The sequence below is a fragment of the Macadamia integrifolia genome, chromosome 12 (assembly GCF_013358625.1).
Source record: "Macadamia integrifolia cultivar HAES 741 chromosome 12, SCU_Mint_v3, whole genome shotgun sequence".
In the NCBI taxonomy this organism is placed as follows: Eukaryota; Viridiplantae; Streptophyta; class Magnoliopsida; order Proteales; family Proteaceae; genus Macadamia; species Macadamia integrifolia.
Window position 1 is genome coordinate 6,967,812 of NC_056568.1, and position 18,362 is coordinate 6,986,173.

Below are 18,362 nucleotides of genomic sequence, written 5' to 3' on the forward strand. Positions count from 1 at the left end.
TACGAAATAATTCTGCTAGAACAGCAACATATACCTTTCTTTTTCGCGAAAAGCAGCAAGATATATTGATCCAAACGTAATAGGAAAGTTCTTCCATCTAGATTGTAGAAGCAGCAAGAGGATATTGTCCATGGCAAAGAATAAATTGATCTCAATCTCCACGAGTATTTTTCCACAACAAATTTAATACAGGAAATGATGGGTGGTCCATGGCTTGAGGAAGGGAAATTACAAATTACAAAACATAGAATATATTTTTTTTTTAAATAAACAAGAATTGTAGTTGTTATTGATATACAAAGAGAAAGAAAGGTTGAGTTTCTCCAAATCTGTTTCAAGAACATCAAACCTTTTAGGGCCCGTTTGGTATCGTTTCTATTATAGAAATGCCGTTTCTTGTCAAAAACGAAAATTTCAGTTTCTGTGTTAAAATACAGTTTTTAAACGAAAAAATTGTGTTTCAAAATTTCAGATTTTTATCGGATTTTTTTTTTTTTCATTTTTTGTTCCAAAAAAATAGAAACGGACCATAAGTGCACCAAATAGAAATATTTCGTTTTTTCATTCCAATATAACAAAAAAACTCCATAAACGTTTTTTTAAATGGAACGAAACTGGGAAGACAGAACTCCATTTTGGAGTTCCCTCCAATCTCGTTTTTCCAGTTTTTTTTTTTTTCACTTTTTGTTCCAAAAAAATAGAAACGGACCATAAGTGCACCAAATAGAAATATTTCGTTTTTTCATTCCAATATAACAAAAAAACTCCATAAACGTTTTTTTAGAAAGACACGAAATGGAACCTTATTTTATGCATTTCATTTTGTGCAAACAGATAATCAATTCATAATTATTAAAATTATCCTATTCCAAATATTAATTATCTCCCTAACATGTGATTCATCTTAGAAATTCATTGGTAAATTGAAGGGGGAGGAACTTTGTCCGTCTAGCATTTCCTATGTCCTTTCACAACCCCAATAGGGGTTGTGTGGGTGTGGGAACACTACATGAATAGAGTCCTTGCTCCCTTAAAATATAGAGAAGTGTTTTATGTCTGAGGGCATAGCTCCTATGCCCTACACAAAACCCCATCGGTCACCCCCCTTTAGGTACAATCTATGGGGGTATGAATGTCATTTTATAGTAGAAGGAGAAACCGACACAAGCATGCAAGCACCGGAATCACTTTTCTGGACAAGAAACTTTCTTCCTCCATGCTATGTTTGGTTGTCAAAAATTGAATAGAAAAAATAAGCAAAAATTCAAAAATATTTGAATTTGATTAAAGAGATAGACAAATAAATCAATGATTGCATCATCAATAAAAAAAATTTATTGTTTGAGTTACATAAATTTCCCTCAATTTCTTTTCCATCAGCTGATAAGATTGAATGGACTATGGAGCTCATAGCATATTCACTATCAGATGTACAAAAAATGCTAACAGGTAAATTATATTTGTTGTCCATCCTATCTGCTTAATGAAATTTTAACTGCAACTACAAGAGAAATGTGCATATTGTGATTTTGGTGAAGATAAGAGAGTCAAACCCATAACCTCCTCGGAGCATGATTCGAGGGATTGGTAATGACAACGATTGATACAGTGAACTTAAACCATGGGAACTTGCACTTTACCTCAAGGCACTAACCAACTAAGCAAACAGTTGCCTTTGCTAATGAATATTTGTAGACGATAAATTAATCAAATAAAATACTACCAATGTCCAATGAATCTTACTATTCATTTTCCGAGCCATATATACGATTCAAGTTTTGATATCCCCCCCCCTCTCCCCCCAAAAAAAAACCTCATCCAAATAGATTCAATATTCTTTTGAACAATAGAATACGCATAAACACGAGGATAAAGTAGCTATATGGGAAGGTTTAGATCGTCTTTTCATTATCAAAGTTATTAGTGAATAAATACATATGCGAGATCTATACTGATACAATGGGGGTATATGATTGAAAAAATATTATATAATTTACATATGGCAAATCTAGATTATGTTATCTATATTCAACAATCAAAATAGGTATATCTTCTATCCAATTCTTACAAGTAATCAACATCTACGCCTTGATGGCATTATGGCTATAGTTTTAGGTATCAATATGGGATCGGCCTTATTGGAACGAACAAGACTGCTACTTGATCAATACCATATCGGACTGCTACTTGATCAATACCATATCGGTAGTATGGACAAAGGGAACTATTGTCAAAACAAAGTCAAATATTGGTATAAGGGCAAAACCATCTTACCTGGTCAATCCAATATTGATCCCAATCCGACCTCTACGTGTATCTAAATCCATGATTCTCTGATCCCATTCCCCATGGTACTTGTCCAAGAGTGTAGCTCCTACGTCAGTATTTTTGTGTCTATCTCTCTCTTCATTTATGTAATGACCTCCATGCCCCCCTATAAAATGAATTGTAAGGAATGTTGATTTGGTCTCGCGTAGGTGTGGGAACTATGCTCCCAAACAAAGAATGTCTTCATTTATTTAAAAAAAAAAAAATGTTGGGTATGCTATGGGTAAATCGTAAGCTAACACCCATTATGTTTATATCTCTCTATTTATTCTCTTTTTGAAATGACACCCAACTCCTATTACTACCCTTACCTTTATTTATTTTTTTGTATAATACCTCATATCGTGGTGTATACCACCTACAGCATACCTATTATTTTTTTTTTTTAATATTTCCAGAACTAAATAAAAGCCTACCCGTGAGTTCTGCGCCATAAACGTGTACGGTGTACGCATGTGGTCCCATTTATGTTTCATGCTTGTACTGCGGAGTTATCTAGCTTCCGTTGATCTACACTGTCCATACGGTGGGCCCTGCTCATGGCAGCTATCCTCGACCGCACATGGAAAATAAAGTTTGTTTTATGCCGTTCGTTCGGGTGGACATAGTCGCCGGACAGGAGGCACGCTCCTGGCCTTTGCCAGGTAAGAGTTCGTAAACGTGTAGGTACTAGGGTAGTAGCTGGAGCCTGGACGTGTCAGCTTATCCGATGGACTATCTGATCACGTACGTTTTCTCTCACCAAAATAACTTGTACAAAGCCACGAGGGCCATACATTTTTTTTCTTGATAGAGATGGGACGGCTGGTGGCCGCGGGGTCCCAGGTCTCTCTTTTACTATTGGACCTCTGTTCTCTTTGGTTCTCTGGTTCGGTATTTTGACACTTTCGCCCTTCCCTTGATTTGCCCTACCTTCTACCAACCAATCCCACCATAGAGCTCCACCATAGCAAGATTTCTAATTTTATCTTTAACGCTTGATTGCTACATAATTTTTTTTTTCAATGAAAATAAATATTATTATTTCATATTTATATTTTATAGTCAAAATATGACACGAGGATGACATCTTTTGATTTTATGTTTTTATTTGATAAATGCAAAATTTTTCAGATAGACTTGACAAACTTATAGATAAAAAGATCCCATTGATCATGAATCCAATATTGAAAATTGGCATAATAATGATAAATTATTATCAAATTATCTTTGAAAATCATTTTGTCTCTTTAATTTTTTATTTGTAGGTATTCTAACAATTTTGGTTAAGAGTCCTCTAACTTAAAAGTAGTTTTTAAGTATTTTAAGTACACGTCTAGAGGTGTGTCATTCAAATACCCTTTATTTTTATTAAAACCTAAAATTGAAGCCAAATTATTTATAAAAAAAAAAAAAGATTGAAGCCAAATTAATTTACAACTTTGTTTGATTTTTTAGGTTTAGTTTAATCGATTGAGAATTAGGTGGATCCTCTTTGATGCACTTAACTATGCCTCAAACTCCCTAGTACACATCAAATGGTTACTAGAACATTGGCATGCAACCCAAAATGGAAAAAGATCCTCTCCAATTAATTGGGCATAAAATTAATGATCAAAAGATTGAGAAGATCTAGAGATACACATTAATGTATTGAAATATATGTTAAAATTTTTTTTCACCTTTAAATCACTAATTGAACTACTAATTAATTAGGGCAAGGCAGAATCTCTCATAGGTCCATTTAATCGTCTGATGCACATTGAAGCGTTGGGCACGTTGGAAAAGTCATGGTTGGAGTTAAGAAGGAAAAGGTTTGATGAATTCTATTAAAATAATTTTTTTTTGATGATTTTTTAAATAATAAATTCTATTAAATTTATTGGTGCAGTTAGGCGACTATGCATCTTTAGCTATGATTCACATGACACATATTATGTGGTGATAAGGTTAAGTGTGGCCCACAGCTTTAACGGTGAAAGATTAATTTACTTTAAACTGATAGACGGAATGACGGAAGCTCCCATGGTTTTATTTTGAGCGTGGCGGTGTGAGAGAGTTGCAGACGAGCGCCGCCTGGTTTGAGACGTGTCAGTCGCTGAGCGCATTAACGCTAAAGAGCGAAACACTCAAGTCCAGAGAGGATCCGAGTCGCTTGGAGTTTGAAGCGACTGTTTTGCTCGCATGGGAAATAATACAGAAACTGCGAGGTAAGAGAGAGAAAGAAAGAGAGAAGAGAGAGAAAGAGAGTTGGTTGAGGATACAAAAAGGAATGAAGGAATAACGGACGGTGCAGATAAAGAAAGCAAAGGCTTAAGTTCTCATCTTAAACGTCTTATTCCTCCTCTCTTCTCCAGCGTCCGATCTCCTCTTCGGGGAAAAAAATCCATCGATTCTCTTCTCGACGCGCCAAATACAAAGCCATTTCTGATTCTCTTTCTCTCTCTCAGGTATGTTGTCTTAATCCCTCTTTGATTCTCTCTCTCTCTCATCCCTCTCCCTCTCTCCCTCTCTCCCTCTCTTCCTCTCTTCCTCTCTTCTCCTTCTTCACTTTCTCTTCATCTCTGTTCCTCATATCTCTTCATCTATGGCATTGCCGGGATTAGGGTTTCTGCGTTTTGGATTGTTAGGGTTTCCGGTACCGTTGATATTGTCATGGCCGATGCTCCGGCTAGCCCTGGCGGTGGTAGTCATGGAAGTGGTGACCAGAGCCCCCGTTCGAATGTTCGAGAGCAGGATAGGTATCTTCCGATCGCGAATATCAGCCGGATCATGAAGAAAGCTCTTCCTGCGAATGGAAAAATTGCCAAGGATGCAAAGGAGACGGTTCAAGAATGCGTCTCCGAGTTCATCAGTTTCATTACCAGCGAGTACGGACGGCATCAGGACCCTTTCTGATTAATTCGTCGATTATTAGGGTTTTTTTTTATTTAAATTTAATTGTTGTGTCGGTGGTGTAGGGCAAGCGATAAGTGTCAGCGAGAGAAGAGAAAGACGATTAATGGTGACGATAGAATTGAAAGTACTCTTCGTCCCCTCCAACTGGTTCAATCCATGCTCTAAGGGCTGCTTGTCTCCATACTTTATTGATTCACTGCTCAAAGTTAGGTTGTGAGTTAGGTTTTCTTCTTCAATCGATTTTGGGAATAAAATCTTTAAGGGCAATTTCGGCACTCCCCTATTTTTAAGGGTAAAATGGTATTTTAAAAAAATATGAACTGTTGATATCAACATTCTTGGTATATTCTGTAATGTTGACTGATGGCAGGGGGTCCGAGTCCAATTTGGTGAAAGAGAGGGGGTGTCCTTATAATATTGGCATTCTCCAGGGGGTGGCGTTGTAAATTACCCTTAATTTTTTATTTGTAGGTATTCTATCAATTTTGGTTAAGAGTCCCCTAACTTAAAAGTAGTTTTTAAGTATTTTAAGTACACGTATAGAGGTGTGTCATTCATATACCCTTTATTTTTATTAAAACCTAAAATTGAAGCCAAATTATTTATAAACAAAAAGATTGAAGCCAAATTAATTTATAACTTTGTTTAATTTTTTAGGTTTAGTTTAATTGATTGAGAATTGGGTGGATCTTCTATGACACGCCTAACTATGTCTCAAACTCCCTAGTGCATATCAAATGGTTACTAGAACATTGACATGCAACCCAAAATAAAAAAAGATCCTCTCCAATTAATTGGGCATAAAATTAATGATCAAAAGGCTAAGAAGATCTAGAGATACACGTTCATGTATTGAAATATATGTTAAAAAATTTTTCCACCCTTAAATCACTAATTGAACTACTAACTAATTAGGGCACGACAGAATCCCTCAAAGGTCCATTTAATCGTCTGATGCACATTGAAGCGCTGGGCACATTGGAAAAGTCATGGTTGGAGTTAAGAACGGAAAGGTTTGATAAATTCTATTAAAATAAATTTTTTTTGATGATTTTTTAAATAATAAATTCTATTAAATTTATTGGTGCAGTTAGGCGACTATGCATCTTTAGCTATGATTCACATGACACATATTATGTGGTGATAAGGTTAAGTGTGGCCCACAGCTTTAACGGTGAAAGATTAATTTACTTTAAACTGATAGACGGAATGACGGAAGCTCCCATGGTTTTATTTTGAGCGTGGCGGTGTGAGAGAGTTGCAGACGAGCGCCGCCTGGTTTGAGACGTGTCAGTCGCTGAGCGCATTAACGCTAAAGAGCGAAACACTCAAGTCCAGAGGGGATCCGAGTCGCTTGGAGTTTGAAGCGACTGTTTTGCTCGCATGGGAAATAATACAGAAACTGCGAGGTAAGAGAGAGAAAGAAAGAGAGAAGAGAGAGAAAGAGAGAGAAAGAGAGAGTTGGTTGAGGATATAAAAAGCAATGAAGGAATAACGGACGGTGCAGATAAAGAAAGCAAAGGCTTAAGTTCTCATCTTAAACGTCTTATTCCTCCTCTCTTCTCCAGCGTCCGATCTCCTCTTCGGGGAAAAAAATCCATCGATTCTCTTCTCGACGCGCCAAATACAAAGCCATTTCTGATTCTCTCTCTCTCTCAGGTATGTTGTCTTAATCCCCCTTTGATTCTCTCTCTCTCTCATCCCTCTCCCTCTCTCCCTCTCTCCCTCTCTTCTCCTTCACTTTCTCTTCATCTCTGTTCCTCATATCTCTTCATCTATGGCATTGCCGGGATTAGGGTTTCTGCGTTTTGGATTGTTAGGGTTTCCGGTACCGTTGATATTGTCATGGCCGATGCTCCGGCTAGCCCTGGCGGTGGTAGTCATGGAAGTGGTGACCAGAGCCCCCGTTCGAATGTTCGAGAGCAGGATAGGTATCTTCCGATCGCGAATATCAGCCGGATCATGAAGAAAGCTCTTCCTGCGAACGGAAAAATTGCCAAGGATGCAAAGGAGACGGTTCAAGAATGCGTCTCCGAGTTCATCAGTTTCATTACCAGCGAGTACGGACGGCGTCAGGACCCTTTCTGATTAATTCGTCGATTATTAGGGTTTTTTTTTTATATTTAAATTTAATTGTTGTGTCGGTGGTGTAGGGCAAGCGATAAGTGTCAGCGAGAGAAGAGAAAGACGATTAATGGTGACGATCTGCTCTGGGCGATGGCGACTTTAGGGTTTGAAGATTATATTGATCCCCTTAAGGTGTACCTGAATAGGTACAGAGAGGTAATTTTTGCTTCGCAGAATTTTCTTTTAATGTTCACCTGTGTTTTCTTATTTTTAATATCGATCTCCAATCGTATGCTCTCTGCCTTGTTTGGTACGTTTAGAACTGACTCGTGGATCTTTTTTTTTTTTTTTTTTCCTGGTTGATTTTCGTGGATGAACGTGTTGCGGCAGATGGAGGTATTTTACCTTCCTCCTTTATTTTGTAGCGCTGATCTTTTTAATTTTTTTTCTGCTGCCCTCCGACATCTGTTCATTGTATGTTTTCCTGTTCTTTGGAATGGTTTACTCATCTCGTTGTCTAATTATGGTTTCTGATAGGGTGATACAAAGGGATCTGCTGCTACGAAGAGTAGTGATAAAAGGGATGGTGTCGGAGTTCAACCTGGTCCAAATGCACAGGTAATGGATTGTCCACTTAAAAGTTTCTCTATTTCTAATAGATCACCACCCTGCTTTTTTGGAACGGTTTTATGGATAGATGTTTACAGTGGTGTATTTACTCCGAGTCTCCTGTCTGGTAAATAAATTTTACAGATTGCTTATCAGGGATCCTTCACACAGGGAAGCTATATGAATTCTCAAGTAATGATTTTACCTCTGTTTCTATTTTCAGCATTTAGATCAATATAGCCATTCTAATCAAGCCAAACATTCTGATAGTTCTATTAATTTCTAGATGTGCACCTTAAAGTTTGTGAATGTAACACTGGGGTTGGTATTATTTGGATTGATGATTTTTTTAAGGTCGTATTCCACCCAATTCTCACCCATTCCAGTCTTTATGATAAATGGTGTAAAGAGGGCAATGCATGTGGGAAAATGCTTGGAGGAAGTTTTGTGCTTTTTCTGTTTTTTTTTTGGTAGGATTCTGGTTATGCACCTTAACCTCCTGTATTAATGGTAAGTTCCAGGTGAAGGGGGATGTGTTTACCATATGAAGTATGTGAGAAAGTGGAAACTTTTTACACACTTTTTTGCTTTGATCTAAATGCACATTGTGTATAAATTGCTTATTTGCGGTATAAGTGGATCTTTATTTTTTGTTTGATGTAATTTCTTTCACTTGTTTTCCAATTGAAAAATAGGTCATACCCTTAAATGTATAGACCATGTATCGGCTGTCTTTCTATCTCAGTTTTTATGTTGCACTTTAGTCACAAATAAGTTCTTGTATGACTGTATGTTGTTGGCTTTCTTTGGTTCTCATTTATGTTGGTTTTTGTTCTGTTTTCTTTTATGAAATGGTTTCTGTAATTTTGTTTTCTCTCACATCGAAGTGTTTATTTGGTGATTGTATGAGCCTCCTTTATGATTAACATATTGTGAACAAATAATCTAGTGGCAACTAAATAATTTGTAAAATAACTGTTGGTGTTACTTTCTTTTTTTTCCCCCAGATGGAGAACTGATTGGCACCATAGTGTAATTGTTTTTTGTTTTTTGGGCATTATGGTCAAGCAGGAGAGATTATAAGGTAAATTGGGTGATAACATACTAATCTAAATCTTCCTTGGAAAGAAAAGCTTCTTAAAGTACTTTTGTTATAAGAGAAAAATGAATTTTAAAGTTGATTGGTGATTTTTTGCTAGTATAGTCTAGGACACTGATTGAAATTTCACCTGGGGGTGATTTTTGACTAACCCACAAACAGAAATTTCGTCAATTTAGACAGTTTTTGCGCAAATTTTGTCAATATTCACAATTTCCATATTTTAACCCTCGGGGAAACGGAAATATTTTGCCAAGTTCGAATTTTTTTCTTGAAGCTGCAAACGTTGATGCCCAAGTGCGGCCTGGTTTTCGGCAGTCAATGAGGCTTGAATGATCCCATTCTTGGCATTTGGGCCACACGGTTACCAATAATTCTAGGCAGTGATACCAATATCCCCTAGCCACCATTTTTGGCTGTTGATTGCCTAGAAGAGTCATAAACAACTTTTTTACTCTGATTGGTCCAATGAATGCATGATTTATTATTGAGGGTCTTTACTGTTCTATTGGAGCATATTTGGAGCGGTTGGTGTGGAAATAATTTTTGAGAATACCGTTTAGATTTTTCGGTGTCAGTAGCTTCCCCCTTTTTAGCAACTTATCAACACAACCACTTAAACCATAATAATGGGTCACACGGTTAGTAGTATTGTATTTTCCTCCCGTTTTATTATTTGACTAGTGATTAATTTCTTGGATGTCATTCCTATTACTTCTAACTCCATTAAATTATTGCAAAGTTTCTGAAGGGCCTTGTTTATTTATTATTGTAATAATAATAATAATTATTATTTCATACTCCATTTTGGTTGTCTTATGTCCTATCATTTCATCTCTATTAACACCTATCGGAGTGGTTGGTTATTTCTTGCGGTTCCTACTTAGTTGGACGCTCATTTCTTGAAAGGTCAATCTAATGCCATGGTGTCCATGGCCATTGTTTAGTGATTGGTGTCAACTCAAATCTCATGTTGATGCGAGGGTGTCTTATGTAGGAATGGATTGGACCACCAAACCAGACCCAAGACTGTAGGAAATTATAAACCAGAGAATAACCAATAATCATCTCCCAACAGTGAGCAGCAATAACAGTTCAATAGTAACTAGTAAACGGTCCTTAATAAACAGATTTGTCAAACCAGAATTTGGGGCTCTATGACCAGATATTAGCACCAAACAAAAGGACTAATCAACAACCAAACTATGGTATCAACAGTCCACAACCATAACAGAACAGTAGCAATTTCAGCAGTTGACAGATTTTAGATTACCAATATAAATTAGGACAGGGCAGCAGTAGACTAAATAAACACAACTAGAAACTCTAGAGACCTTTTGGAGGTTCAAATCAACAGCAACATTGATCCACATTATTAAGGAAACAACATAAGACCAGTTACAGTAATCGACCCCAAGTTAGGACGGTCACTAAAAGACAAAAATCTGGAGATTTTTAATATCTCATAGATGGCTGATCAGAATCAGCCAAAAGTAGGGTTGATCCTTACTTGGATAGAGGGGATCCTTCGACCAAAAGACTAGGCTGATCAGACCCGCAGAACTGATCTTTCCAGCAGAGACCGAAGGCTTAGTTTTTGCCGAAAATTCTGGGCAGAAATAGAAGGAATCGTACCTGGTATTTGCAGCTCTAATAAACCTTAAAATTACAGTAGAGCTTAAAGAAAAAATTACCTGGAGCAGACCTCCTGGACTTCACGCCACAAGGAGTTGTTGGATCAAACACCAACCCATCACTGTGATCAGACGCACAGAAGTTCTCAGGCAGAGAAAGCAGCAGTAGCAGCCATATATTTTGTCAAAATCATGGCTCATTAAAAGAGCCATCTTCTTTATTTATAATGATGGGAATGATTTACAAATAATAGTAACTCAGAGTTACTAAATCTGAGTTACTAAAAATTGATTACAAGAAGTTACTAAAAACTGGAAATTGGAATATAATGAAAACAGAAACTAGTCTTGATAGAAATTAGAAACTAACAATGACTTGAAATTAGAAACTAATTTAGGACTTCAAAATAGAAACTAAATGACTAATTAGTAACCCCATCAGCATCTCAAATCGTGGGCTGACTTGGACAAGATCTGGGTCGACCCAGTCAACCACTTGGGTCGACCTTGGTCTTGGTTCTCCTTGTGTTAACCCTTGTTGGTACTGCATCGGTGTCTAAATAGATTAGAGAATCAATATGTTATATGCCACATCAGGTCACGTATCTGTTTATTAGAATTTCCACATTTAAGACCTCTATGTCTATGTTTGTTTCCCCCCTCCCTCCCTCCCAAATAGTTAACTGGAAAAACTTAGTGCTGAATAACAGAGCGGGAAGGTAGTAGTACAATAGTGGAACAAACAGAAGACATAAAAAAAATGCTACGATACAGCACTCCCCCTAGGCCAAATACAAACAACAAGGAGGGATTTAGTAGCTGGATCGGCCCTGAATATTAGGCAAGTTTGTCATCCCTCCCCTAGCCTGCTCATCTGCCAGAATGTTGGTTGATCGCACTTTTATGCAAATGTGAACCTACTCTGAGCTCTTAATGATGTTTCTTTCTTGTTCAGATTTGTATGCATCCGGGGGGCAGGCATATTTTGCAGCCTATCACCATCCTGAAATTCCCCTCAATTATAATGTGCAGCCACTCATTTTACTAATGAACCTCAAGGACTTCAATAATTGTGAAGTTTTGTTGTAATAGAGTGAGATTTATCCAATAGAGCACGAAAAGACCACCAAGATTTTCCCCTCATGATCCTGAGGGACTCCTCCAATTCCCGTTGCACCTTTACCAAATGGTCTGACGTAAGGGAGGAGAAATCCAGATGATTAATCTCTGTGGGAGCCACCCTTGAAGAAGCTATTGAATCTCAATGTTGCGAAAAAAATCAACCCACTCCTTAAAACTATCCATTCTAGATGCAACAATTTCAACCATTTCATGGGAAGGTCTAAGTCAGTCCCTAAGCATCCTATTATTCCTTTCTTCCCGATCATGGGGACAAGGTGACCAAGGCAATGGCCAGGGGCCTAGGTGACAGGAGACGCCTAGGCAACCTAGGTGTGCACATACAAAAGAAAAGGGGGGGGGTTACATGTTAAGATGTAATTTTCATAGTTCAAGGTTTCATCGAAAATTCACCAAATATTTGGTTTTGATAGATCTTGAACGAAACCTTGAATGCTATGTAAGCTCTCCAGTTCTTTGGTCAAGATTTCGTTGGTTTAGAAAAATAATTCGATGAAATGTATTGTTTTTGTTTCATTAAATATAAAATGAAATGTTTCGAATGGATTTTGTGAACTTCATTGGTGGCCAGTTGGGTCTCAAAACCATCCACCAAAACCTTCCAGCTCTTGATTGAAATTTCGCGGTTTTGTGAAATATTTTGGTTTTGAGCCTGGTAGAACTAAGCTAGAAACCGAAACCTAGAACTGTGGTAATTTTTAGGGAGGCGAATGCAAATATTAAAGTTTTTATAATTAGTTTTGATTTTAAAGGTCTTTACATGCAAATGTTAAATTAATATGTAAAATAGAGAAATATGCTACTTTATTTGAGAACATGAAACATAACAATATATATTGAAAAGGAAATGGAAAATATTCTTCCTTCCCTTTGATGGCTTGCACATGATGCCAGGAAGAGCCTAAATGACATGATGCCGGGTACATTCCATCTCCCATCTCTCTCCAGCCTCACCTTCTCCCTCTCCTCTACTGTCGGCGTCAACAGCGGCAGTGATGGCAGCTGCAGCTGATACAGCCACCACATAAGCTTCTCTATCCTCCTAAAGGAAACTGACTGCCAATATTCCGTAAAGTTGAGAATTCTCCAAGTATTTTAAGGTGAGAGAATAAAGAAATGGCTTCGGCACAAATATGAAAGAAGGACTATGGATGAATAAATGACCACTGATTTCCCACTTGTTAGGTAGAACAGACATCTGATTGAAACTAAAATTCTTCCTTGCTCTTTTGAAGCCTATGACAGGTTTTCACTTTCTTAACGCTGACCTTCCAAGCTAGTGCTTTGTATTTATTGGGGCTTGGATTTTTCAAATCAGCTTGTAAGGGTAAAAAAATTATTTTCCTTCTTAGGAAGGATGGCTGAAACGAGCAACCTTGTAGAAAACTTTCCATTACTAGTAAGAGTCTAAATATGCTTATGTGCTAAAGGAAATTAGAACATCAAGCAACTGGTTAATTAATTCAGTGGCCTCAGTAATTTCCAAATCTCTTGGGTCTCTCCTAAACATAAAAGACAAACAAGACTTAGCCATTGGAAACTGTTGGGAAATTAGATCAATTATTGTCAACCACTCAGGGTTTGCCTTCAACTTGAGGTGGTTGTATGGTTGGGGAAATCTAGTGCACAAAGGAGTTTCATGCCTCCAAGAAGCCTCCTACAATCTAATGTGGGCCCCATTCCACATCTCCTATATAGTGTAATGAGAGAATGGTAGCATTTTCCTGATGCTCTCCATCATGCTGGAATATCAGTCATTATAAAAAATGTCATATTTGGAATCAGTGACTGAATGCAAATGACTTTCCCTTGGTAACAACCACAACCATTCCTTGCTAGAAACATTTCTCCCGCCCAGTGCTCCTTTTCTTTAGAGCGCTATAGACCAACTCTTAATTAACCAAATGATTTTTAAGCTCATTGGTTCACCTGAACATTTATTCATATAATTCAGCCTCTAAATTTTTCTGTTATACTAGTTCTACGGAACTAGTGGTAGTGTTTTTTGAAGTTGACTTATGTTATATAGTAATTATTTTAACATTTGTATCTTGTGGTATTAGCCATACAGTAGTATCACTTGACTCAAAAGATTTCCTATCAGAAATATGTTCGTATATGCATGATTATTATCTTTGAGATGAATCTAGAATTTTTGGAATATATAACATATGTGGTGCCTCTTGATATGGGTTCTTCCAAGAATTAGAAAGAACAGGCACCACTGAATATGAATTTATCTGGGTTACGAAGGTAATAATGGTATCAAATTCAATCTGTGTTGTCTTTTTGCTTTTAAAAGATGATAAATAGTGTTTAACAAATAAAAATTTGGTTTTAATTTCTTGTTGGAAGAAATAGTATTCATTTGAGAAGAATTTCCCATCATACCCATTGTAGTTCCAGGTGTTAGTTAATTTTGGGTATCTTTTTCGGTCCAAGGAGAAGAACTGCCGATCTCTAGAGTTATAGAAGAATTTTTTTGTTAAAAGATGTTATTGACCTCTACATGTATACCATTGGTATGAACTTTTGTGTCTCTATACATTGCAGTTAGAAATTAGTGTAGGGATGATGATAACATTACTCAATGTGCATTGTTCGATTACTTTAGTTGAGACATGCGACATCTATGGATATTTGGTAATGTGTTACGTTTTCAAAGATGTTCAAAATATTGCTACCAGAGGTCATTTACTTTATACTAGTATAGCAGATTTCGGTTTACTAAATGTATTACTTATATATGCAACCCCAGTGATGTGCCTAAACAGAAGCATATCAGACTGTTCATGCTTCAATAGTGGATAGGTTAGCTCAGGCAGGCAATGCAATCTAGGGTTCCAAAAACCTGGCTCAGATTGTTTATGGGCTCACTCAATCAACAGGACTTCAAGTTTGAAAAGGCAATGTCAATTTGGTGAATAACCAGAAATTTTTGGGGAGCTACTTGGTTCCTAAATAGGAGATGACACAAGTGGGGATTATATTTATCAATGAGGGGTTATATATTTATAAATGAGGGTTAGACTTGGAAGAGACTCGAAAAGAATGGCAGTGAGTAATAAAGGAGAGGAGGGTATTTTGGAAAGTGGGTGAACAAACAAGAGATAAAAGATATCATGGGGAAAAGGGGAAGTCGTGCGTATTTAGTAATGGAATGGTGTGTGATTCCTAGGGTAGTTTCGCAATTGCTAATCCTATGAAGATTATCGACAACAGAACTAATAGATCAAAAGAACCAGGTAAGAAGTTAAACCTTGAACTGTGTTTTATGGTAGAGATGAAGAAGTCTCCTAAATTCTGGGTATAGCCCTTGACAGAATGGTTTGTAAGCACTGAGTTGAGATTTTTTTAATCGATCAGGATGGAAATGTTCGCACCCCAAGGCTCAAGCCAAACCGGTGGGGGAATTTCGATCAGTCGACTCCTATGTTTGATTCTGTTTTACTGGTAGTGGCACCAAATTGTTGAAATTGCAGGAATAGCAACAGGGAAGAAGGTAGAACCAGGGTAATAGCAAAGAAATAGAAGAATAATAAGGAAGAAAAAATGGGACGAGAGAGATGAGAGGAAGAACAAGAAAGAGAATAGAGGAGAGAGAAAAGCCACACAGGCAATAGAAGCACCACACCGGTAACATCAAGCAACTCAAAATTATTTCATTCATCAAATCTGAAACTTATGTTGGTTACAACCTTGTATTTAAAGCATTGTTGTCAAGGTGCCAAGGCGACCCAAGGTGGTGTAGGGGTGCCCAAGCTCTTAGGCAACTTGGCGTTTGCCTATGCATTGCCTAGGTGACCAAGGCACCCGAGCCTTTTTTTCTTTTCCCCCTCTTCTTTAACATTATTTAGTATGCTACGTATACCTTATATCAACATTTAGCCACATCAAGTCATAAAAAATCAGCATGAAACGACATCAAGTCATCAAAAATCAACATTAAATCACATCAAGTCAAAAAATAACATTTAGAGAAATATTCTTGTTTGATAATAAGTTTGACTAGTCAAATGATTTTATTTTTATATGAGACTTTGTAATAAGTAAAAGCACAAAACCAGTTAATGTAGAACTAGAATCAAAAGTGATCCTAACCCCAAGTAGGATCTGAAATTCTGGCTGAGTAGAGAAGATGTCCTCCAATAGGCTTGGTTCTAGCTCTCAAACACTCTTACAACAAACAAATAAAAGAAAATTAGAAAAGAAAGAGAATTCGATGGAGGGTTGAGAAGGGGGAAGAAGAACTAGTGAATGGGCATCTCACCCTCTGGTTTAGGCATCTCACCCAACTACATCCCACAGCAGAACATCATAAGCCATTTTTTTTTCATTCATAAATTCGTGTTCAATATTGTGGCCCCTTACAAACTTATATAAAAAACTCAAAATTGACTCAAACACTAAAAAAGAAAGGCGTAATCCAATCCGTAACTAATTGAGAAACCTAAACTGAATAGAAAACTGAATTAACAAAGACGATAGATTCAAAACAGGACTCTAATTAAACTAATGAATTAAATCCCGTTTTCTTACTTTCTACCCATATTTTAGGCCCATTAAAGTGACCCATTACAAAGAAAACCCATGGGATCAAAGGCCCAACACAAACATAACCCAACCTAAGGCTTATTTGCAATAAAATAAGCTCATTAAGTGACTTGTCTACATCATCAGTTTTTCAAAAAGTCTAAGATTACGTAACTGTGAGTTGTAATGACAGTTATGCGGTTATACTTATTTTGAATTGCACGAATGTTGTTAAAATGACCTGAATGAAAATAATTTTATGGACATCAAAACAAAAGATTATTTGTCTACACTTTTGGCTGTAGCAATAATTTACCATGATAAGATTTATGAAATTCTTAGAATTGAGGAAAAACCCTAAGGTCGAAAGTTGAAAATTGCCTCTACAACAAAAAATCCAGTTCTTGGACTTTGGGTTTGACTTTTTATATTTTTGGAATTTGATTTGAGACTATTTTTATTGGATTTAAATAGGGGTTTTTGCTTATTTGTGAATAATATCTTAATTAAATAAATCATTACCTAAATGATATCTGTCATAAATAAGTGTCAAACCAAATAGATTGCCTGGACGCCTAGACACTAGGCAAAGTGCCTAGACACCTAGGTGGTGCCTAGGATATGCCTTGATAGCTATGATTTAAAGAGAGAAATAAAGACTATAAAGACTTACAGACTCTAAAGTTGAAACACTCTAAATCAAATTCTAAAACTAAGGGCCCGTTTGATAACGTTTCAAGAAATGCGTTTTTGCCGTTTCTATGCGGCAGAAGCGGAACAAAAAGTGTGATAAAACTGTTTCGTTTCACTTGTTTTCAGAAATATAAATTGAAATTTCTACCTATTTGTGGTTCAAGAAACGACCCAGGCGAAAAAAGTTATTGTTTCGCCGTTGCTGGAAACGACTTGTGGCCATTCTTTTCGCTGGTTACTATCGACTTCCAGAAACATGACTATCAAATACCTTCAATTCTGTTTTTGTTTCTAGAAACGAAAATTTATGTTTCTACCATTTCTTGAAACAAAAACGGCAGAAACGTTATCAAACGGGCCCTAAAGGTCGAAAGGAACTCTAGCCTAAGTAAAAAATATCTAGATGAAGATAATCCCAAACAGTAAATCTCAATAAATAAATAAACTAAAATATTCTATTGAACCAAAAGTAAATTTGGACCCGATTCATCTCCATATGGGCGCCCCATGGGGTTTGGGCTGGTCTAAGGAATTGTTCCAACATCAATTCCCCAGTATTGAGAAAAAAACTCAACCTTGAGTCTTATAAAATGAGAGGATTAAAACCACTCGATTGACATTAACAATCATTGGCTTTAATGGGTTGACTATCCGGAGGATCTCACAATCAACTGTTATGATCTCTTGATGTAAATTAGCAAACGACGTCTCTTCAATTGGAATTAGACTGTTGAGCAACTCCTCAGCTACAACTCGGACAATTCATTTTAGTTTGATCGTCACTTTCGTTGTCCACCTATTTTGCCACCTCGGATCCGTCCACTGAAGCTTCCATCATGCTTGACACCTCGCCACAAAAGAAATTGGTATTATCGACAAGCTTGCGAAAACCCGATCGGAGATCCAATTATCCCATACTCAAATTTCTTCATATTTTTTCCAGAAGAATTAGATATTTATGGTCGATCATCATTTGAAATAAAGGATTTTGGCTCTAATACCAATTTATTCAAATATGGGGTTCCAAAAACCCAGCTCGAATTGCTTATAAGCCCACTCAATCAACAAGACTCCTGTTTTAAAAAGCAATGGCAATTTGGTGAATAACCAAAAATTTTAAAGGCCACTTGTAACTAAATAGGAGAGGTCACAAGTAGGGATTATATTTATTGAGGGTTAGACTGGGAAGAGTCAAAAAATATGGTGAGGAGTATAAAGGAGAGGAGGGGTGTTTTGGAAAGTGGGTGAACAAACAAGAGATAAGATGATGCAGGTGCACTTCCTTCAGTCGGCCTAAACTTGTCAGGGAACCCCAGATGGAGATGAATGGGGTCCAATCTAGTTTTGGTCCATTAGGATATTAGCGTTTATTCAATTATTTA

The 18,362-nt window shown here is 37.0% G+C and overlaps 2 protein-coding genes across 5 annotated transcripts in view; both read left to right on the forward strand.

The window, feature by feature from the left end:
• The first annotated feature begins 4,345 nt into the window (after positions 1-4,345).
• LOC122057986 (nuclear transcription factor Y subunit B-like) lies at positions 4,346-5,370 on the forward strand. Its single transcript, XM_042620359.1, has 3 exons — positions 4,346-4,757; positions 4,914-5,177; positions 5,268-5,370. The coding sequence occupies exons 2-3, from the start codon at positions 4,963-4,965 to the stop codon at positions 5,368-5,370; spliced, it is 318 nt and encodes a 105-aa protein (XP_042476293.1). The 5' UTR covers positions 4,346-4,757; positions 4,914-4,962.
• A 1,168-nt stretch (positions 5,371-6,538) lies between these two features.
• LOC122057624 (nuclear transcription factor Y subunit B-10-like) overlaps positions 6,539-18,362 on the forward strand; it is an 18,666-nt gene continuing 6,842 nt past the window's right edge. Inside the window, exons 1-6 of one of the 4 annotated variants that reach the window (XM_042619793.1) lie at positions 6,548-6,864; positions 7,002-7,265; positions 7,359-7,488; positions 7,663-7,668; positions 7,810-7,890; positions 8,026-8,073. In XM_042619793.1, the coding sequence (XP_042475727.1) occupies positions 7,051-7,265; positions 7,359-7,488; positions 7,663-7,668; positions 7,810-7,890; positions 8,026-8,073 (480 nt within the window). In that variant the 5' untranslated portion in view covers positions 6,548-6,864; positions 7,002-7,050. Of the gene's footprint in view, positions 6,865-7,001; positions 7,266-7,358; positions 7,489-7,662; positions 7,669-7,809; positions 7,891-8,025; positions 8,074-18,362 lie in introns of all 4 variants that reach the window. The other 3 variants (XM_042619792.1, XM_042619796.1, XM_042619794.1) reach the window with 3 other exon arrangements.